General features: G+C 40.0%; 2 protein-coding genes across 2 annotated transcripts; both read left to right on the top strand.

Moving 5' to 3' along the window:
• The first annotated feature begins 1,428 nt into the window (after positions 1–1,428).
• itprid1 (ITPR interacting domain containing 1) lies at positions 1,429–17,562 on the top strand. The gene is made up of 8 exons (XM_055007323.1): positions 1,429–1,627; positions 2,381–2,685; positions 3,811–3,871; positions 5,415–5,527; positions 5,666–8,194; positions 13,172–13,299; positions 15,038–15,149; positions 15,555–17,562. The coding sequence occupies exons 1-8, from the start codon at positions 1,429–1,431 to the stop codon at positions 15,864–15,866; spliced, it is 3,759 nt and encodes a 1,252-aa protein (XP_054863298.1). The 3' UTR covers positions 15,867–17,562.
• A 2,020-nt stretch (positions 17,563–19,582) lies between these two features.
• ppp1r17 (protein phosphatase 1 regulatory subunit 17) lies at positions 19,583–23,377 on the top strand. The gene is made up of 4 exons (XM_023299982.3): positions 19,583–19,670; positions 20,177–20,248; positions 21,766–21,924; positions 23,234–23,377. The coding sequence occupies exons 2-4, from the start codon at positions 20,179–20,181 to the stop codon at positions 23,302–23,304; spliced, it is 300 nt and encodes a 99-aa protein (XP_023155750.1). The 5' UTR covers positions 19,583–19,670; positions 20,177–20,178; the 3' UTR covers positions 23,305–23,377.
• The last annotated feature ends 69 nt before the right edge of the window (positions 23,378–23,446 follow it).

Genomic DNA, 23,446 nt, shown 5'->3' with positions numbered 1-23,446 from the left:
TTGTTTTTGGGCTTGTCTTCATTTTGCAGTTGATGATTTTCCACAGGTTTTCAGTTGGATTTAGATCTGGTGATTGAGCAGCCAAGACATGGTTCCAATGTTCTGGTTCTCCATCCAGGCTTTAACTGACCTTGTCTTGTTGTAAAATCCAGTCATTGGAGGCAGGAAAGAGTTTTCCAGCAGATGGAAGAAGACTGTTTCCAAGAGTAGTCCTGTACATAACCTGGTTCATCTGCCCTGTTCCACCCAGACTGAAACTACCCCAGATGGTCACTGATCCACCCCCATGTTTTACTGTAGGGGCAGACAGTCTGGTTTGTAGCTTCTTCATGCTTCCTCCTAACCAGGAAGTTGGCTGGAGTGGACATCAACTGAAAACTGGATTCATCCCTGAAGAGAACTTTAGTCCAATCATCAACAGTTCAATCCTTGTGATCCCAGCAAAGAGTAACCAGCTTTTCTCTGCCTTTCCTTGATGAAGGGCTTCTTCCTGCCCTGTATGACTTCAGACCAGCTTCAACAAGTTGCTTTCCAACAGCCCATGTATTGAAATGAACAAAAAATTGAAGAAAACAAAGATGGTCTAATAATTTTTCCATGACTGTATGTTGGGTTTTGCAGTATACAGTCTGCAATATTGTGAATCCATGGCTTCATACAGTGGTAATAGTAATGTATAGCTCAACAGGCTATGATTTACATAAAGGGAAATTCTTCTTACAGCTGATTTCAATTAAGAACTCTGAACATTACCTGCTCTGGGCCAGGTTAGCCCTGCAGCATATGTTATGGTGATCTAGCCTGGTTAAAAGAGGGTGACTCGGCTGCTAAGTAGTTATGAAATATACCATATGAGTGCAAATGCTGTCAGCAGTGATCCATAGTTGGATTCCCAGCAACCTGGATATTTCACTTATGTAAATGGAAAAGAATACATAGGAGATAGGAAGCCATAGTTTCTGTTACAGTACAGAACCACATGATAAGTTCAGGTCAAGTCAGTTAAAACTGGCTGCGGTTTGTGATCAGTCAAGCAACTGAGTATCAAACAGTAATGGTAACAATGTCTTTGTGTTTTACTCTGTGACTGAAATAGGTGTGGCATGGTTGATATACTTTGCAGCTGAAATTAGACACAAGAATGTTTTTAATCTCACAGTTTAATGTTTGAAATTACTTTACATGTCTATATGTGGATTTAAACCATGACGATTTTTCCAAGGGAAAAATTTATTAGGCTATAAGGAGTTCATTTTTATTTTTTCCTATATATTTTTGTCTTAATCTTATTTTTGTAGTATCATCAGTCTATAAATGAAAACATGACAACACATGAAACCTCTCAATGCTGTGCTGAGTGTGTTGTGTAGATTTATGTTTAATTAGTCCTGAACAATGCTCTATTGCCCCTTCTCCTGTTCCAGTACGATGGATAAACTAAACCTGTGGAATGATGACCCGGAGGAGGTTCTCTTTGACTTGGGCTTTGGATGTGATGAACCTGACCTCTCTAGCCGTATTCCAACTCGATTCATTAATTATCAGTCTCGGGCGAGAGGAATAAATCTCCAGGTGTTTCTGGATGCCCAGAAGAGCCGCCTGGACCTGGAGAATCCAGATGTTAGCAGTAAGTCTAAATTTTAGCACTGTGACCAGCGGTACACACCTGTTGAAAAACATTTTCAACAAGAGAGATGTAGGATTATTGTTAAGTTTGCCATGCCATCTTCTTACTGATATAACACCCTCTGTTAAATTGTTTTTGCTATACAAAATGTTGGAACCTGGCTTACAGTAATTTGTTCTCAGTCAGCCACAGAAACTTGCTGAGGTCAAACACTGATGTTGGCAAACAGAGTCTGGTTCACTGTGTGCATTCCAGTTAACCAGTTGGAAGAGGTTGAGGTTGGGGATCTCTGGCAAAAATAACTGGCAAAATAGTTTCTTATGGAACTGACTTTGTGATCAAACACAAACTGCCGCCTAAAATACTGCTGCATTTAGAAGAATTAGGCTTTAGTTCATTAGATGTAAGGGAATAAAACCAGTGATAAACAGATCCAGACCAAATAGTATGTCCTATCTAAATTATGTGGAACCAAGTTTAAGCTCAAGTAATCCGGCATACAGCAGAGATCAACTGAATTTGCACCTTGAGATGTTATGTCTATTCACATGCAAGTTGATAGAGGAGTTATGGTTGTGCAACAGCGTTACAGATATGATAGAGTCACGGTTTTAGAAATGTCAGCCAGAGTGTAATGTAAGTGCATACTGGTATAGACATTGCTGTCGGTGAGTTTTTGCTGCATGGCCACCAGCAAACAGGAGCATACTGACATATTATTCTTTGTTTTCTGTCTTTTCTTCTCTCAACCAGATAGATTTAGACAGCTTGAGGTCCTCCAGCAGGTAACCTTTGCATTCTCTTGCTTGGTGGAAGCTTCCTCCCCTCTCAAAGCACTACCAGCAAAAGACATGTCTCCTGAGACCCTGGAGAGAAGGAGGCGTGTGGGCATTCTGTTCAGGCGAGCTTCAAAGAAGTCGCTTGGTCAAATCTACAACCATAAAAGTACATCGGAGTCACAGCAACCCATACCCAGTCTTACAGACAAAGTCTCCAGCGATTTTGTACAAAGAAAGTGGAGTCCTGGGCAGGACAAGGAGTCATCTGAAATGGAAGAGGTAAGTTAAAAACAACTCTTAATCTATTGTAGCAACTTGGTTTGTCTTCAGGACAAGATGCAAATGCAGAGTGTGGATCACTCTTGTAGCATAACTACACTTTGAGTTTGGAATCACCCTCAGTTAAATCAGGGGCACCACTCAGGAATTTATTTGAGAGAAAAAGATATTTTAGATCAAATATTTATTAAAAATATTCAGACATTACTGATTTTAGTAATGTCCAGTTACCAAACAAAGAAATGCACTGTAGTGCAAATTATTTTAATACTCAAGACATTTATTACTGTTATTAATGAATAATGACACAACACATACTATATGTTAATAGAAAATGTGAATGCATGACAAAAGTTGACAATAATAGAGTGCTTTGTTGAAAATTGCTTCCTTTAAACAACTCACTATGAGCTGTCATAAGTGGGGCTGGTGAGATCACTGTGCGGTGATCTTTCCTCGTGTCTGGATCTGACGGGTGGTGGAGGCATCGCTACATGATCTGTCATCGCATCTGGAGGCATCACTATGGTGTGACCCATCATGTCTGGACCTGGACCCTATATAGTTTTCACAGGTTTCAACAACATCACTGTAAAAAAACAGTATCGACCCCCTTTAATCAGTTCAGCTTTCACATTTCTACATGGAGTCACCATCTTTTCCAAGCTTGATGTCTGTAAACACAAACTATCTGACCCAGATCAAGGAAGGAGACAAATGGAAGACTGCTTTCAACATATCCCTTAGATGTTTTCTGGGATGATGCCCCAGCAGTCTCCCAGGATCAGATCAACAATGTGCTCTGGGAAATAATCAACTGAAGCACACGTCTTTCATGCACAGTGGTGGAAAAAAGTTTTTGAACACCCCATGCATCTGTGAAATATTGCATTAAGAATCACTCTTAGGTTTTCAAGTGCAATTTCTTTTAGTGTAGTCACAGGCAAAATACTAAACAAATCCTTAAAAAGCCATTAAAAACTTAAAATTGACTGGTTTTATAAAATACAGTTGAATTGTTTTGCATGTAAAATGGATGTTATCACTATGTTCTAATATTTTTCCAGCTGTGTTCACTTTCCTGTACATTTCATAAATCTGGTATCTTTTCATTTCTGATTCTAGATCCACGGTTTTGGTGAAGATAGTGTCAAAGGGAGCTACACTGGAAGCACAGGAAATTTAGGTTGGTCAGAAATTATTTTGCCTTGTTCTTTTTCCTTAGGTCCAGTTATTATAATATAATGTGTATTACAAGGTAGGAACACCAAAACCAATGCAGCATGAAAGAGCCTGTAATGTGACATCATAGGCATTAGGAACCATCTTAAATGTTAGCATACTGCTTTCTTTGTAGTAAGGATTTTGTCTCACTTCATTCACTGAGGTGCTGCTGCACATGGATATATCTCCTACATCTGAGCTCATACAATAACACATTTCTGTGTACAGCAGCTAATTTCAAATCGCAACATGCAATTGCACACTTTAAACAATTTCCTTTGTCTTGCCCTCTGCTTCCCTGCTTCCTCCAGCTCATTCTTCCTCTTAATGCAAATAGAATTTTTGATAAATATGTTACTTTTCCATCATCTGAGGTGATGCTTACTGAATTGGATGCTGCAGTAGCTGTTCAGGCCCCAGCAGGTGGTGCAAAACCACCCAAGAAGCCCCGCTGGCTAGGTAACAATAATTAGACTGAAGCCCATGGTTCACCGCTCACGAATCTGTGTTTCCTTATTAAGCAACACGCAGACTGACAAACCAGCTTGGGTAATTAACCACTCTGTTGTGACAAACATGAAGTTAAAGGGCAGAGGAAGTGTAACTGATGAAGAGACTGAAAATCAAAACAGGAGACCCAAACATTGGACACGGTGAAAACAATGATAACGAGATGCCAGATGATGATTCACTGTCACAATTTTCTGACATTGTTTCACAAGATGACCATCAGCCATGCTCGTCATACTCCTTACAGGATATTAATTATTTCCTGGATGAAACGTATGGCAAACAGTCTGTAGAAATAACAGATTTTTTCTCTGATGTTAACAAATGTATTAAGGCAGTTCTAAAGGTAAGAAGACAGGTAGGGTATGAACAACTGGGTAAACAAAGGTTCTGTCTAAACTCTGTAAAGCCAGATGGGAAAAGGTTCCTGTAAAGGCATAATAATGGGCGATGCACTGAAGGTGGTTTTCCCTTGGAGGGGTTTCACTGTTGACCTCAGTGCAGGGATAGCAATACTGTTTTCACAACACCTTACTTTAACCATGTAACATCAAGTGAAGTAGAACAGGGCAGGTTTCAAATAGTACAAGCAACAATCAGAGGAATACCATTTATTTTTATGAACATATATGCTAACAGCCCCAGTGCTGGTTGCCAAGCACTATTTTGTAAACTAGATGAAAAATTGAAACAGGTTCCATTGGTTTCTCACTTCTACTTACCAACTGAACAAAAATCTTCCTCGTTTGTAAAGCTGTGAGACTAACTCCTTGAGGAGGAGCTAGAGGAATGGCAGTATTAGCATCTTCAGATTCTTAGAGCTTCCATTTTACACGTGTTTTTAAGACATACAAAACATAAAAAATAGATTTTGACCATATGGAGTCTATATTAAAACCTTTACAAAGGTGTAGAGCCACTGAATGCTCTTAAGTTATGATTATAATGTTCTCCAACCCTTTGTTCTACCATTTCTCCTTCATGTCTCTGAGCAGTGCAGAATCTAATAAGGACCAACAGCTGTCCGGTAGACAGCAGCAGTTTTCCAGAGGAGCCCTTTATCCCTTCCATCATTCAGCCAGTGTCACCAGGATCTGATCTCATCAAGGTTTCCTACATTACAAATGCATGTCCAGTTCTCTCTGAAGCCTCAAACATTAGCCTCTCATTAGCTGAGATGGAATGATCTATTTATATAACAGTTACAGTATCTGGATGTTTGATTGTATTATCTCTTTCATTGCAGGCTCTGTCAGACTTGTCAGAGGGAAACACTGACAGTCAGAGGAGCGAGGGGCCAGGATCCTCTCCTTTCCCCCCTTATATCTCCCCGTTTCCCCTCATCTCTTTGTGTCAGACATCTTCTGCTGGTGATAAATATCTCCCTTCCTCACCCTGTCCTCCACTAGTTCCTTTAAAAGCCTTTGGCGCTTCTCATTCTCCTGCCTTGGTGGGTCTCCCAAAGTTTGACTTGCAAATTCCAAACACAGAGACAGTACCAGATCAGGAACAATCTTCGCCTTCTTCCACTTCTGCATTGCCGTGTGAATACCTTCCTGCTTCCTGCTCCTCACCCAAATTACAGAGTATAACTCTCTCCAAATCTCCAAGTTACCCTTCTCCTGTATCATTTACCTCTGTCTCTCCTACTTCCTCTCCCATTAAAACTGTGGACACAACTGCTCCTTTCACCTATCCCTCTAGTCCTTTTCATGACCCTGAAGGCACAACATGCTTTACCTTTTCAAGTGTACCTCCTCCTGACTCATACTTCTCCCCCTCTCCAGATGTGAACTGTCAGTTTTATGAATCCACTTCTACGTTTTCAGCCCAGTCAGATTCCTCTGGATGTCCATGGAACATACATCCCAAATGGACTGACGTGTCTTTGCATGAAAACCTCATCTCTGCTTCTGTTTATTTATCATTTCTGTTTCCCTCTTCCCCTGATTTACCACCCTCTGCCATTCCTGATTTTCGTTTTCCAACCTCTTTAGCCTCTTCCACTTTAAAGGAGTCCATCTCACACAGCCTAGAAAACAATCAAAATGATGCTGTTTTCCTAAACTCAGATGGAAGAGATCTCTCTGACTCACCTACCGATGCACCAAAGGAAGATGATGAAAAACCCTCTTCTCTCTCCTTTCAGAGAGAATTGGACATGGACAGTCTCACTGCTCCATCCCCTCTTGGTCCAAGTTCTTGTAAGTTAGAAGAAGGCGGTCAAAGACGGGCCGTCCTTCCTCCAAACCAACCCATTCCATGTTGTCACCCTGTCTTTTCCTCCCAATCACATCTGTCAGATGGTCTCATAGATTTGGCCACTGGAAGAATTTTGGACCCAACAGAGCGGTCCAACGCCCAACAGCATAGGACAGTCCAGAACCAAGACAAACATGATGATAACACACACTCTCCTTCAGTCTCTCCTATCCAAGATGTTATTCGTGTTAATATGGATCATACCTCTTTGGACTCGGGACTTTGGACTCACTCAGATGATGCTCCTCAGAGAATTGGAAGGAAAGCGGGAGATAGTGAGAGACTCACTTGTACTGTGCAAAATCAAGAAGCTGTGGTTGACAATTCAGATATAGGAAGCTCTGCTGGTCTGTCAGAAGGTTCTTTACCAGTCAATCCAAAAATATGTAGCCAAATGGAAATAGATCTTAGGGTCCCGTCTCATAGTTTGCACGATGAGCTTTTGGCTAAAACTGAACAGGAGGAGTTTGGAAAAGTATGTCAAATGACTAATAATGGCATAGAGCATGAGTCTTCTAAAAGGTACATAGTTTTACATGATCAAGTTCCAGAGGCATGCAGCAGACCTGAAGTGAAACCCAATGATCTGATTGAAAGCTTAGATCAGGTTTTTGAAACCTCAGTGGATAGCCCAGACTGTGAAAATGTAGACATGGATGCTTTTTTCCAACAGCTTGATACTGAAGGACAAGTCTTTTGGGCAGAGCCTATCCAGGTTTCCAATCCCTCCCCTGTGGATGAAGAGTCAGGCAGTCTTGAAATCTCAGACAAATATCACAGCAATCCTTTATTGCCTATAGGCCCTGCTGCTCTTAATACATTTTCATCACCAAGCAAATCTGTGTCTTTATCTTTGTCCTCCTCAACAATAATAGACACAGAGCAGACTTCCAGAATGAAAACTGACTCCTCCTTGATTCTTGCTTCAGTCCCATCTCTGTCCGTGACCCAAAACCTCCAGCCATCAAACCGCTCCGTTTCTGTTCAGATGCTGTCTTCACATATTGCGCACAGGAAGGATGTTCCCCTCATTACTGAGTCAAAACACATTTTCTCCGGTAGTCTCCCATTGGACACCTCCACACCCTTCCGTGCTGTCCAGTCATGGACAGACCTGCATATTCAACAAAATGCTCTCACCAAACAGTTGTCACACGTCGCTCCTCATACTGTACCAAACAAAGTGAACATTTCCAGGAGTGCCCCAGAAACAACCTACAGACATCCAGTCATCTCTGTGCCTCCATCTTTTCCTCTGCTGCCTGATGACTGTCGGTCAAAAGACTCTGTCCCTAACATGGCCCGAAATTGTGAACCTGTGTCAGCCTCTGTGGATACAGGACTGTGGCCTGGTGAACCACATGAAGTGGACAAGAAAGGAAAAGAAGATGAGGAGAAGCTTTTGGAGGGACATCGTACAGCCACCATGACATGCTGCTGCTCCTGTGATCATCACTGTACCGTCTGTACTCAGAAGAGTTACAACAAGCAGCAAGCCGTGGAAAACATTCCTGTGAGTAAAACCACGCTCTCCACAGTGTGTTCTTGTTTCACTCATTGTATTCAGTCAAACATGCATGTTGATAGCTTCTTAAAATAATTTAGCCTTCTGCTATTAACCTTTAGTGCTGCTAAAAGTACCAGAGAGGATTTGGGCAACTGAAAAATATATATCTGAGTATTGACGTGTTTAAAAATTTTGAAAGTTTTGAAAAAATGAGACAGAAATCTGAAAAAATTAACGAATTTGACTTTAAACAGAATCGTGACAAAATGCCTTCATTCTTTTCCATATTAAAGCACTTCACTGAGTAAAGTTTATTTTTCATTTTGAAGAGTTTATTCTTACAGATTTTTTAGATTTAGTCATAGATCTGTAATATGAGTCTCATTTATGCCATTATAGTGTTGAGTTGTTTTCAGTCATTTTAACTACATACATGTGTGCAGGTCAGTTTTTGTCTTTTTGTTGCTTCTAACTTTATCTGTTGCTTTTTTAAATGTCATCATAGCTGAACTTACAGCAGAGTTTTAATAACCTGCATTTTTCTGCGTGACAAATTTCATAGTTTGACAACAACAGCAAAGATATTTGAATCATATATATATGTATATGTATGTATATTAAAATATAAAAACTTCAGTGGTAGCACTTAAAAGAGGCTGAGCTTTTCATCTTGTTTTTGTGGAACTCTCTTAAAACTAAACACATCATGCTCTGTCTTGATCATTTCTGATTTTTTTAGTGCCTTTTCTTTGTCTATCTCGAAGCAAGACCACACAAAACTGCAAGCTATGCCACTGAGGAGTCAGAGACCTAGCTGCCGACATTTTATTAATAGAATAATTCACACATTGATCAGGCATAACATTATGACCACTGACAGGTGAAGTGAATAACACCGATTATCTCTTCATCACGACACACCTGCTAATAAATAGTGATTTGCTAGAAGACAGGTAGCGTAAAAACATTCAAATACAATAGTGGGGCTGGAGCCCAGTATGGTGAAGTGCTGTCAGGTGTTCACTTATCAACACAATATGTCCAAAGTGCTAGTTCAGTTCAACACCTCACCTCGTGCTCCTGCACAGTGAGGTGGTGGCTGTCTGACGCTGGTGAAGACGTGGTGTCTGTGCTTGCTGTTGTTTTCACCTCAAGGTGCTCAAAGAAGTGTTAAATTCTTCAGTCAGCAGTTGTGAGGTTGCTGTTCTTGTAGCTAGTGATGTGCTGGATGCCCTGCCACATCTGCCGGGGCTCGTTGTTGTTGAAGTGTTCCTCAAGCATCTTCCTGTAGGCAACTTTAGCATTCCTGATGCCTCTCTCCAGGCTGGCTCTAGCAGCACCATATAGAGCCCTGCTACCACACCTGAAGACAGTCCTTGAGAAGAGATTTCACTTTCTTTGTCATCCTTCTGACTGGGCTACACCCAGATATGTTTGTTGACAGTGACATTGTCAACACAGCTCTTACTGTAGTAGAGTACAGTTAATGTGGACTATTCCAAGTCCTGATTCTAAATTTGGGGAGAACAGTCTTTAAATCCACATGGTTAAAATCTGAGCTGCCTCTGGATATGTGTTCTGTTGTGAGGTTATAGCTCTGTTGAAGTACCTGTAAACAGCTGAGACTTTAAAAACTGTAAACTTACCTGCTGTTGTTGTGTAAATTGGTTTTATAACCAACTACACCTGAAGTCATGTGAATCTTGTGTCGTTATCGTGTACTCTGATTAGTCTTAGTTTAACTGAAAGCTCAATATTCCTTTTTTAAGACTGCTATTTTGGACTGTCCTTGTCTTGAGTCTTCAATATTAATTGAATGTGCTTTTGGAAGGCTTATAGCACAGTTTGGAGCAATGAGTGGGCCGATAGACAGTGATCTAAATGAACTTACCTCCTTTATCTATGCCTATTTCAGCTTCCATAGCCACAGTGAGACCAACAAGGAGGTGATGAACTAGAATGCAGTCATCAAGGCATTCTATATGATCCATAAATGGGACTGACAGCAGTTCTTTTTTCTGTTGGGTTGGTGTTTTGTGTGCAAGTGAAGTGTGCACCGTTTGTAAGGGTAAGGTAGTGTTATGATTTTAATAATGTTTAATGCGATGTGTCGTGGTTACACATTGGTCAGACCTGCTTATAGGTTGTGCAGTGTCAAACTAAACACCACCACCTTTAGCACTGAGGAGGGAGATGTGTTGTTTTCATCTTGCAATGAGTCATAACACTTGCACTTGGTCATGAACACTGTATTTGTTGTCGTGTTATCATAGCTCCTGAGAAGGAAGCTTGAGAGCCAACAATACATTAACATATGAATGTTTAATTTACATGTGGAGCTTATTGAGCTCTCTCTTTAGTCTGTTTTCCACCCTGCATTTGTCTGTTTTCTCTCATTAATTCAATGTAATTCAGTGCATATCCATAAATGACATTAAGATGAATTTAGAATGCAGAGTCAACAAAGGCTTATTTTATCTATCTTATACTGAAACATTTAATTAGTGCCTCTGCAGTTGTGTAAAATATGGTGGAGTAATAAAGATAATTATGTAGAAAATTAATGTTTTTTAATTTTTAACGGTACTCTGTCATATGATTTCACTGTGTCACATGCTTTGATAGAACTTAAACCTTTATGCAATTTCTTACTGTATAAAAGGCTTTGAGAATTCAATGAGAACAATGTTTCAGTTATAAAAGTCCTGAATCCAAAACTTTACACAAGTAAAACTAAAAGTTTTAAAAGGTTAAAGTCTTGATGTAAGCACAGGGATAGTGTTGGCTCACAGACCTCCTATTTGTTGATCAGTAACTTGGACCTAAATGCAGACATACAGCAGACATGCCAGTTGAAAAAACAAAAAGTAACTTGATTAAAACTTACAAAATGGCAAAACAAGGGCATACAGTGTCACAAACAACAGATCCAACTCAGGACACCATGAGGAGAAATACAAGGGGCGATAAGAGATGTACGACACACAAGGTTGCAAACAGGTGGGTGAACAGAGTCTACAAACACGAAGAAATATCTCTTTCTACTAATTGGGAATCAAGACACACATTAAACCAATAACGGTGGAGTAGGCAATCAAAAAAGGAGTAAAAACACACAAAGTGAGGAAGCAACACCACAACAGACAAAAATCAGAAACAAACAGAGCTGGCAGAGGGTTAGCTGACCTGAGAAAAGGCAAGGAAGCAAGAGTGTCTCAGGAATCATGGACCCACACAGGCAACTTTTACAGCCAAGGCTTCAGGGCTGTTTCTTTAGTGCAACACAGCCTTCCTGTGTCCATCACTAGGGCTCCCCCTCCACTCCTCAGAGAGGCACACAAGAGGGTCGACAAAATCAACAGGCAGGTTCAACAAAGAAAGGGTCATTTTAATCATTTTTATTGTAATGGATTACCAAACTGTGAAACAAATGCTTAGGTCACAAACAAGACAGCTGTAAATCTGGGAAATATCCCCCCAAAAAAGTCCAACAAAAGACATAAAACTCAGGAAACCATGAGGAGAAACACACACAGGCACTAGAGGAGAGACTGATTACACAAGGTTTCCAACCAGCTTGCAGGAGAAGATTGTTGTGATTCATCATTTGTTGAAAGCTCCGAGAGTTTGTCAGAAGTTGAATTAATGTGAGTTTGACGTTAGCGAGGTGGCAGTTGAAGACTTTCTCTTAAGCCATCTGGAGACCATCTGTTCGGAGATTTCATGTGGAACCCCATCGCCAAGAGAATGGTCAGGAATGTGGGAGTGTGATGAGTGTTTCTGGGTGCACTGAGAGAGGGATTCCGCTTCTCTGGAGGCTTGCTTGCTTCAGGCATCAAAGTTTTTGTTTGTGTTTTTTAACTTGGCAGAGCTATGGGTAGAGTAATGGCGTCATGCTCATGGAGGACTGTTGTGGTTTATCAGGTGATCTAAGTTCCAAGAGTTTGTCTGAAGTCAGAATAACTCAACTTTGTTGTCAGCGCTGTGACAGGTAAAGTCTTTCTCTTTGCTTTATGAAGACCTGTGATGGTCTGGTCGGAGATTTAATGTGGAGGGACATCAGAGCATCTGTTGGGAGTGAGGGAAAACGCAGATGGTTTGTGGATGCAGCGTCTTCTCTGGACAATCACCCACTTCGGCATGAACGCTGAAGCGAGTGGAAGTTGACGAGGGATCGATCGGATGAGTGTCTGATGCACCGGAGGATGGGGAGAGGGATTCTGATTGGAGTCGTCTTGGTGACGGCTAGTAGCATCTCTGGAGTTTTGCTGATCCCCTCTTCTCTGGGGGCTTGTTGTGGATTAGGCTGATCAGTGTGGAGGAGATCTGGAGTTGGCTGAATGTTTCCTCATGCAGGGCTGATGGATGAGCGGCTCATGATAGAGTTTTCTAAAACTTTCAGACTGGCAGAATGGCTGAGCGATGCCGTGTGTCGGTCCGTGCACGAGAAGCGAGAACAAACAAGTGGGAAGAGCAGAGTGGTATATATAGACAAACGACAGGAAGGGGAGTGGTTGAGGAGTGGTCCTGCTCCTGAACCTAAGCTAAAGATTTTATCTCCATTGAGTCTTTCACCTGGCATTCAACCAACCCTGACACAGGGTGTCAGCTCAACAGAATGCAACTCATCTCCAAACAGACCTGTGGAGATTCTCCCGTTGGTGTCTCACATTCAGACTCTTTTCAACCAATCTCCTGTTGACTGTTTCGTGACTAACTTAGATATCTGCATCCTGTTGCCATTCTTGTAGCAGCACTTTTATATCATTTTTATCTCATTAAATTGAAAACAAAAACACCCATTCTGAGTTCTATTTCCCCATGGGATAATTTCTCAATGATCTTATAACACAAACTTAAGTGTTGTGTTCACTAAAATGGTGCTTTACAGCAAATGCCCCACATTTACAAGCAGTAACCAACATTTGGGCCAACAGTGCAAGTATCTGGTGGAAAGGTAACCCTTGTATTTGTTTTCCACAGTATTCTCTGGATGAGCTGGAGGAGATGATGTTGAGTCTGCAGCATTTTCGCTCTGTGCTCAGTAACATGGAGCTACAACTCTCTGAAGACCAGGCAGCAGTTTACAGCGCCCTCTCTGACAAGGACAGGTATTATCAAGTGCATATTAGAGAACAGTCATACGTGCATTATAGCTCAGGTATTTTTCAATTAAGTTTTGTCTGTTTGTTCCCAACATATGCCATCTCAAGGCGATTCACAGTCAAGTGAAGACCTTACAAAATGATAAATAGAAGAACGACAATTCCAAACTTTTCTTGGATTCCCTCTGAAAAAGCATTTGGCAGCAGTGGGAAGAAAAAACTCCCTTTTAAGATTCACATGCTCATACGGTATTAAAGTGCCTGTTCTCAAGGCTGTGCGATAACAATAGGACATTATAAAAGGACGTATGTTTAGAAAAACAAGAGAAAATTTGTAAAAAGTCAGCATTATAAATAATGAGGTAGATCGTAACCCTGTAAAGCCTGACCCATCAAAAAATAGCCAGAAAATTCTATTTTTTTGGAAGTGACATGTTTATCCTTTTAACAGAATTAAAAAAAAATGTTGCCATATCAATTTGTTTATGATGTATTTTTTGTATCAAATTTGATACATTAGGCGTTTTTGGCAACTTTTTGCTCACAACAATCTAAAGCAAACCTTCACTTGCTCCAGTCTAAGTGCAATGTACGTTGTGCAAGAGTGCACTTTGTGTGTGTGTGTGCGTGTGTGTGTGTGTGTGTGTGTGTGTGTGTGTGTGTGTGTGAGAGAGAGAGAGAGAGAGAGAGAGAGATTGTGTGCATGTGCATGTTGCATAACAAACATAGCATTTTGGTAAACATGTTATGTTTGTTATGCAGTAGAGTGTGTTTGTGCGTAGACCCACATGTTATTTACATATTGACATTAGTCCAGGGTGCTGTAGAACAGATGAGGTGTCATATTATAGGTTTTGACCTGAGGTCAGAGTTCACAGTCCTGCCAGCATTAGGAAAGAAGCTCTTCCTGAGTCTCTCTGTTTCACCTTGAGGTTGTTCAGGCACTGGCCAGAGTGTAGCCCCTCAAACAGTCCGTTACTGGGGTGGTGGTGCTGGTGATGTTCCCCGTTAGAACACTCTGCTCCACCTTCAGATAAACTCTGAATGTTCTCAGTTGTCTGAGGTGTTAAGGGCGCTGCCTCACCTTCTTCAAATGACACTCTATGAGTTTTGTCAAAGACAGATCCTCAGAGATGTTCACTTCAAGATATTTAAAACTGCACACCCTTTCCACAAGTGATCAGTTAATCCTCAGTGGAGTGTAATTCTTCTGCTGGCTTCTCCTGAGTCAACAATCAGCTCCTCAGTTTTCCTGATGTTCAGCAGCAGGTTGCTAGTTTGACAGCACCATGACAGACTGTCAATCTCCTCTGTACATCCATTCATCACTGTTACTGATGCATCTTATCACAACTGTGTCATCTGCAAATTTTACAACAATCTTAGAGATGTTCGTAGCCACACAGTCATATGTGTAAAGGGAGAAGAGTAGTCTCTCCATACAGTATTTCAGAGGTAAGAGCTACTGTGCCATAATCATTTAAGGAGGCTGGAGAGGCATTTTTAGTAAAGGAATAGTAGTGGCTCTCTTCAGGCATGTGGGAACCACACAGTGATCCAGAGGGAGGTTGAACAGAGTTGTTAACATGGGAGCTAGTAGGTATCCCATTCATTTCAATGGTGCTTTTAATGCTGCTATTTATTTATTTATAAACTCTAATAGTGTGTGTGTGTGTGTGTGTGTGTGTGTGTGTGTGTGTGTGTGTGTGTGTGTGTGTGTGTGTGTGTGTGTGTGTGTGTGTAGGGAGAAGGTTCAGGACATACAGAAGCTGAGACATGCAGTGAAGCAGCAAGCTGGGGAGCTGGAGCTGCAGTTACATGAACTGGCCCATCAGTATGATGACAGTCTGAAACTGGTAATAAACTCAGTCACACAGTCACAATAGAAACAGTCATGCTTGTTTGCCTGTAGTATCCAGGTCTACATCAGTTCAAATGCTATTCTCAAAGATTGTCTCATTAGTCTGAAACTCCAGTGATTTGTCCTATCAACTAAAATGAGGGCTCTGCTACTCACTGGACTTCAGAGTTAGAAAATGTAAAATTTATGGTCTCTTTTGGCCTGGCGTTGGATCCTAAGAGTGACACTCCTGGACAGCTAGTAGAATGTCCATCTGCTGGAGAATACACATGGGCTCAGTGAAGGAAATTTAGCTTCTAATATTTTTGATGTTCCAATGTTAATATATGTATAATGTGTATATTAGTTATAAAAGTCCAGGGTGTGTGTGTCATTTGTCATGTTTTTTGTTTCCGAGTAGAAGATGCACAGACTGCTGGATGAGCAGTCTCTGCTCTGCTCTCAACTCAGAGTTTTTCTACCTGGAAGAGTGCCCTCATCATTCAGCCCTGTGCCCAACAGGACAGTAGCCACTCAGTGCTGTCTCCCTCCCTGGCTACCAATGCAAAGAAGCCATGCCTCTGCCTGGACTGCAAGGAACATGGATTTCACCACACAGTTACCTCCTGGATCAGAGAACATCTGTGAGGGCCAAGGTGGTTCTCCTACTAAGGCAGACAAGATCAACATAGTGGGCTTCCTCCAGAGAGTAAGAAAACCATGCATTCATTAGTGCCACAGGTGAATACAAGACTTGTTCTTTTAAATGCCACTGCATTTGTACTTGCATGCCAAATGAATCATGGTAATTATCGCATATTCTGATCAAAACATGTATTACCAAAACAATGAACATGCTAATATTTAGCTGCTAGTTTCAGCTACACAATACTTTTGCTTATAGCCTTTACTGTTCAGCTGAGGTTTTTATGACAGCCAGGACTTCTGAGGCAGCACTGCAGTACTCTGTTGTTTGGCCAAACACCCCCGGCGGAACCTGAAGCTGTGTTTTGCCTCAACGTGATGCTGAAAAACCAGTAATTTAGATTTTAGAGATATTTCTTTAACGTTTATGTAACCAGGAAGTCCCTTGAGATTACAATCTTTTTTCAAGGGAGACCTAGCCCAAGAAAACACAGGTACAGGCTGGACGATGTCAAGTTGTTGATGAATTTGAAGATGCTGTACTAAATTCAGATGGCTCTCGCCCTCCTGCTGACGGGAACCAGCAGTCACCAACACCGCCTTGGAGTTGGCTGTTACACTGTAGTCTTTGTTGGCCACAATCTTGTGTGTCTTGAGGAAGAGTGAGTTGTGCTGCAGTTCCATGGTCTTACCCTTCAGAGACGGCGTTCTCCAGCTCCACCAACCCATGAAAAAGAACCATCGGAGGAACCCAACAGAAGCAGAATGACCGAGACAACGGCAGGAAGTCATGGAGCAACCATCGTCAGAAGAATTTTGCTGCAGACTCACAAACTGCAATTGTTCTTCCAGCCTGCAGGGCCATACAGCACAGTTCCCACAGCTACAACAGAGAGCAGTTTAAATGAATGCAACTCTGGCTACATGCAGCAGCAGCGATGCCTCTGCAGGCGGAGTGCTGTATTGAAGCTGCTTTCTTCCAAACTAACACATAGTAACAGCTGGAAACATCCCGAACACCACAGGTTGAACCACAGCAGCTGAAAGTCAAACAGCGATCACATATCCAGCCACAGCCTCACCATCACAGCTGTTCACAGCCAGCAGCTGGACACAGCTGGACATAGACCATCCAAAATAAACAATGAGCAACAATACACCACATCAGTGTCTCCTTTTTGTGGTATCTGCAGAGTCTTTCCTTAAGCTGACAGTTAAAGTTCGGTTACAAATATTATTAATTCAGACACAAGTGACAGGGGGAAAAGTAAAACACCTTAAAACAACCACCTTCTTTAACTAGAAAGTCATCATGTGCTGCTATATTGTTTCACATCTGCTTTTGTGTGACAGTATAAAAGGCTTGTCAGCAGTGCAACAAAATAAAACCTAAAACACTAGCATATATTCCTGATGCAGTGCCTTCAGCAACAGACTGTTACACCCTGAGTGTAGGAAGGAGCATTTCCACAGGTCCTTTATTCCAACGTCAGTCAGATTGTACAATGCTGCATTAAAAACTGCACTGGTCTACCTGTGTTACTGCTGCACTTTATCCTCTTACATACATGTTTCACTCACTTATGTGCAATGACTGTTATAACCTCATCCTCCTGCATATAGTCTTCTTTAAAAAAAAAACATCTTCTGTATATAATGTTCTCTGCAATTTGGCACTGTGTGCTTCCAATTTATTCTTGTACAGCCTTTATAATTTTTCTTTTAGAGCTGCTGTAACGGTGAACTTTCCCCACTGTATGATCAATAAAGTTTATCTTATCTCATTTTATCTCATCTTATCTTATCTTATCTTATCTTATCTTATCTTATCTTATCTTATCTTATCTTATCTTATCTTATCTTATCTTATCTTATCTTATCTTATCTTATCTTATCTTATCTTATCTTATCTCATCTTATCTTATCTTGTATGAAATGGCGAAGGATGCAGTGCCCATTAAAAGTATTCACCCCACTTGGAGGTTTTCCGCTTTTATTGCTTGTCAACATTCAATCATGGTCAATTTAATTTGGCTTTTATTGATGGGAATTTACAACAAAGACTGTCAGAACAAGAAAGGAGACTTTTCACAAAATGAAGTCAAACAGAAATATAAAATGTAATATATGATTGCATAACTATTTTATTTCTTTGGATGGGACAGTGCATATTAATGAACATACAATCTCATAATATTTTACACAAGGTTGCAGTAAATATGCCGTATTTAGCACAAGGCTAATTTCCATCCACTGTCCCACACATGAATGACAAAAAAATACAGGGTTACAGACGTATAAAAAACAATACAGTAAAACAAAGACAACGACAATTAATGTCGTTGCAGGAACTGTAGTGGGTTAAACCTGCCCTAAAATGCTTAGTTTAGAACAGTGCTTTCTAGGAATAGTCTGTCATAAAGTGCATATAGTTAAAAAGCCTGTTTTTAAAATGTCTGAATTTAAAGTGCCTCAGTTCCTCAATGTTCGCACGTTTGATTGTCAATCAGCCATGTCCTATACTGTCTCTTAAAACTGATAAACGTGGAGCTTTCTCTGATAGCTGTAGGTAAAGTATTCCAGTTTCTGCAACCTTTAATAGATTATCTATGCTAAGGAGGACTTTCAAAATTTTCCTTCACAATCACCCCTCATGGCTGACCTCGTACTACTAATACCATTTTTCTTTTTGATGAAATCCCCCAGGGGTGGTGAGGGCCATCCCATTCACATACTCGGATGGATACGTTTTTATAAGACCTAAAGACTGTTATATAATAATAATTAAAATACTTGCTTTCAAGTTAAGATGATGCTGCAAATGTGAGTAACTTCAGATATTTATTCACATTAGGCTTCAGTTTATTAAACACTCTATGCTTCATTTGATCATATAACTACAATAAACCTCAGAACAGTGAAACACATTTGTGTGGATTATATGTTCATCTTCTCATTGAGTCTTTTTTTTTACGGTCTAAAAACAAATGGAGGATATTGTGCTGCAGAGGAGGTTCAGAACAACAGCTGCAACAAAGTAAAGCACACACTTCACAGTTCAGTGAATATACCAATTAGGATGAGGACAATGATGAGTACAGTCCTGCTCAAGACATCAAAAGGCTTTGATTTTATCAGAGCCACAGAAGTGTTTGTAGAAAACAGAAAGACATGCGCATTTGTGTAGCTACATTTACTGTATATGGTATACCCAGTGTGACTAGGAGCGCACACTTTAATCTGGATTCACCTCATCATTGTTGTTGGAGAGAATAACAAAGCATGTTGGTGACAAAGAGCAAGGGAGCATATAAGAGCCTCTGGTTTATCAGTGTTAAACTCACTAAAAATGGTAGCATCCAGCTTTTTGTAGCATTCAGGCTTTTGCGTTAAATGTAAACGTAATGTAAAAATAACTGCATAATTGAATTTTCTTTGCCCCATTGGGACACTGTACAGCTTCTTTTAATCTTCTTATCATCTGCTTATAAAGTTACAAATGCAAACACTTTATATTTCAATTCAAATTTCAATTAAATTTTATTTATATAGCGCCAATTACTATTCAGATTGTCTCAAGATGCTTTACAGAACCCAAATGGCCTGAATATTCTACGGAATGTGCTAAATTTTAAATAGCCAGTGCCTTTTTCTTTCAATCAAAGTTTTATTTATGGCGGCATTCAGAGGGTCGTCTCTTGATCAGAGCTAATGATCTGTTGCTGTCCAGCAGCCTTTCCAGTAGCTTTCCAAGCCTGTAAGTGAGCGTGGTCTTTTTTCTTTGACGTTTGGGGGTTGGTGGTTTGCATAGACAGAGGATGCTCCTCCCTCAAGCTTCAATAACCAGCGTCACACTGCAATAGTGTCTGTCACTGCTGAGACTGACATTAAGGTAAGAGGGTGTTTTTATTCATTATGACTGCTGGGTTTTTCTCTTCATCTTGTTCTTAATCCGCTTTCAGCCCAGTTTCTGTACATTTTCTGGCTCTACTTACATTAATTTCTAGGCACATTCTTCACTACTTTTGTTTTTTTTTGTGGTTTCCTTTTTCTTTCATGCCATTGCCATGCTGGCTGTCATATTTGTCTGTTTGAAAAATCTCATAGCAACAAAACAACAACAACAAAAAATAAAGAAATGCAATAATATTTGGACAGGTTAGAAAATGTAAAGCAGACAATGATTGAGGTCATAGACAAAAAACTGATGTGAATGTTGATAAAAGCTTGTGCTGATGGATTTTTCTCTAAAATATTTTTATATATATGACTTGTCAGTGAGGCAGCTTTGAAGTGTTTTGTCCTTTGTTAGAGTGAGAAGGTCCGCTGATAAATAATGCATTATAAATGTATGTGTGTGTGTGGGTGTGTGTGTGTGTGTGTGTGTGTGGTCCTCAGAGATGACTAGTGGCTGCATGAGGTTGACCCTGGAGCCTGAACATCGACTGATGACACAAGAGAACAGCCACTGTAAGAACAGAGCTGTGTGATTCTTTTTCACATAACAAAATCCTAATAACACAGTGTTTAAATTCTCACATTATAGCTTACATTTTGTTTCTAAGAAATTGCCTGAAACCAAAATGCGTCTGGATGCAACTGAACAGACAATCAATCAGAGGAGGGAAACGTGTACAAAAGCGCCTCAACAGCACTCTTTCAATTCAATTCAGTTTTATTGATATAGCACCAATTACAGGTCATATTGTCTCAAGACGCTTTACAGAACTCACTCTTCTGTTTCTGTGCAGTCGTTTTATAAGACTGGCTCTAATTAAGAAGAACAGCTGTGACTGTGACAATCAGGGCTGGGTGGAAATCTGTTTCAGTGGGAGGGAGGCTCAATAACAGAAAATTAAAATTGAGTCCTGAGACTCATCTGTTTCCCAGGCAAATAAAAAAATATTCTTAAAAAAAAAGTAGGGCTGGGACTTAATGCGTTAATTTTGATTAATTAATTACAGAAAAAATAACGTGTGAAAAAAATAACGCATTTAGGCATGAACCTAAAGTCTGTTTGCCAGCCGTGAAGAAGATCCACAGGACGTACTGAATGCAGAAACATCGGACCAATGGCTCAGTTGCAAACTTTTTCTTTTATTATAAAAACTGTTCAGCAAAAAGTATTTCTGAAAACATTTCAGAAATAAGCTCCTGAATCTGTCCTCATTTTAGTTCAAAGATGGCTAGTTCAGACGGTGAACAAAAGTTTTGCCTTGTGTCGAGTTTACAAAAAGTCTTAAAATTTTGAATATAATCACTAGAATTGGACTTTGAGTTAACATGTCTGTGTAGTTTCTCATTCATCCAGGTCATGGTCCTTTTCAAGGAACCTTCTTAAAATCCAGTTGGATTGATTTAAACAACTTTGGATACGTTTAAAGTAACCTGTGAATGTAGCAGATAGATGAAAAATGCAGATAAATATAAATGGAACAAACATTTTCGTTGTTTAGGTTCACACACGTCTATTCATCCATTCAGTTGTCAACCAAAATTTATCTGAATTGAAAAACTTATTGTGTCAAATATTGCTTTTTGACAAAAATGTTATTAATCATGATTAATTAATTAATTACAAGGCCTCTAATTAATTAAATTTTTTTAATCACATCCCACCACTAAAAAAAGTTAAGACTTTTTCTCCAATTTTCAGTGAAAAAACCCTGATTGTTTTTGAGGAAGAGCTCAGAGATGCTGTCGTCCATTGGATCAGTCTATGTGACATCATAAGCAAAGCTCGCTCCACGCATTGTCAAAACTCAGCAAAAACTCTTAAGATGATTTTGATAAGTCACTATGTGTATATTAATTTAATTTTCACTGCAAAATCAACCATGAAGCTGTGAGAGTTTAACATAGAAATCTTCTGAACTGATTTTTGTGTAAATATGTAACCAGTGTTCTCTTGTAAGTCCGTCGCTTCTATGGAGACGGCTGTGGTGGAGTAAGCTGACTGTCTAACAGTTTATCTGGCTCTCTGACAGACCAGGAGACGCTGGAGATTCTGGGGGACAGGAAGTCAGAGATGAAGAGTGATGAAGAGGAGGAGCATGCCCTCTGTGCAGACAATCAGGAGGAAAGTCAGCTGAAGAAACCTCGCAGGAAGGACACACCTGTCCTCAACTCTCCTCCACAAATGCCAGGTCACTCATACAGACCATCTCCATGGAAGTGAAATTAGATAGAATAAAAGGCCCAAGTTGTAAAAACAGTGCAACATATTCTGTTACCTTCTTGTAAGATGACTCATACATGCATGAAAGTCATTGGTATTCATGACTTTTCCGAAGAACTGATCATAGTGTGATGCACGAAACGGCTTTGTTTACATTTTCGCTAGAGTTCCGACTTCCAGCAAAAATCAACTCAGATTAATCTATAGGAATGGAACTCCGACGTAAGTGGACGACCCCTTGGAAATACTTTATAGAAGCTTTTTCACTCTATTTTTGACTAATAGTATAGGAATAGGACAAACATGGGGGGACAGACACGATGATCAAGATGTATTTTTTCATTGCTTTTTTCCTCTATATCTCATTATTTGTTGTTTGATGACAATAAAGCGTTCTATTCTATTCTAGTCTAAAATGTCCCCTTTAACAGGAAGAAACCTCCAGCAGAACCAGGTTCAGAGAGGGCTGTCCTGCTTTGCTTATGGTGGACACATTTAAAGTTAGCAGAAACAGCTCTAGAAAGTCAAACCTGGCAATCTGTGAGACAGATTTGCTTGCTTTTCCCAAATGGCTTGCTTTTTACTCTTAGATGCATGAGTGGATCAAAAATGATCCAATGAGGTCGTTTTCTGGCAATATCTTTGTAATAAAAAGCTTTTTGTCATTTCATATACCAGCTATTCCTCATAAAATATGTTTTTGATATCATTCCATTGAAATTTCTAAGTTACCTTTTATACTTTTAAAGAAATTCTAATATTTGTATTACTACCCCAAGCTCTTTATCACTGATATTATATACAGAGGTGATGGAGGGATGGAGAGCAGCAACAGCTGGACAAAAAGAGTGGAAAATGTCAACAAAATGGATGTTGACATTCTTCTGTTGCTGTTCTGTGTAATATTCTTCTTTTTCAATCTCAAAATGTTTAAAATCTGTTATAAAGTAGAAAATAAATATATTTCTAACATGAAATCATTCTTGTGTGGACAAAAATACAATAAAAACAATAATGCAAATGATTATTTATAACCAAAATGACAAAAATGGCATAAAAACACTCTGATTCTGATACGGGTCATTTTTATGGAAGAGAGTAGGGTCTAATCACTGGAGCATCTAAGGGTTAGCATAGTTTTATGCATGGGGGACTTGAGGAATGTGGAAGTAAATGTCCTTTTAGGAGACTAGCATTGAGCATAGGAAGCTGCAGTCAACATCACAGTCAAATGGTTTCTTTGTTTTCAACTGACAACTTGTTTTCCTTTTCTTTAGGTGCAACACTGCTGAAGGCGCAGAAACAGATCGTCCACTTAGAGGATGAGGAGAAAGATGTGAAGGATTAAGCATTTATTTGCCTTCATTTGGTTTTGGTCAGTTTATGTTTTTATGTTCACAGTCAAATAAATCTTGCTTCGACCAAAATGTCTCTACTGCTCTGTTTTTACTCCAACAAAATACAACAGACAAGGTTTGATGGTAAGAAAC

Source organism: Amphiprion ocellaris, chromosome 22 (assembly GCF_022539595.1).
Source record: "Amphiprion ocellaris isolate individual 3 ecotype Okinawa chromosome 22, ASM2253959v1, whole genome shotgun sequence".
Lineage (NCBI taxonomy): Eukaryota > Metazoa > Chordata > Actinopteri > Pomacentridae > Amphiprion > Amphiprion ocellaris.
Note: the sequence above shows the minus strand (reverse complement) of the source record. Positions and strands in the feature narration are given on the sequence as shown.

What these genes read in the sequence shown, in the direction of transcription:
- ppp1r17 (XM_023299982.3), top strand. Translation starts at nt 20,179, where the DNA reads ATGACTAGTGGCTGCATGAGGTTGACCCTGGAGCCTGAACATCGACTG. An exon ending in GACACAAGAGAACAGCCACT is followed by an intron (nt 20,249 to 21,765) that starts GTAAGAACAGAG and finishes GCTCTCTGACAG; the next exon opens with ACCAGGAGACGCTGGAGATT. An exon ending in CTCTCCTCCACAAATGCCAG is followed by an intron (nt 21,925 to 23,233) that starts GTCACTCATACA and finishes CCTTTTCTTTAG; the next exon opens with GTGCAACACTGCTGAAGGCG.
- itprid1 (XM_055007323.1), top strand. Translation starts at nt 1,429, where the DNA reads ATGGATAAACTAAACCTGTGGAATGATGACCCGGAGGAGGTTCTCTTT. An exon ending in CAGGATCTGATCTCATCAAG is followed by an intron (nt 5,528 to 5,665) that starts GTTTCCTACATT and finishes CTTTCATTGCAG; the next exon opens with GCTCTGTCAGACTTGTCAGA. An exon ending in AAGCCGTGGAAAACATTCCT is followed by an intron (nt 8,195 to 13,171) that starts GTGAGTAAAACC and finishes TGTTTTCCACAG; the next exon opens with TATTCTCTGGATGAGCTGGA.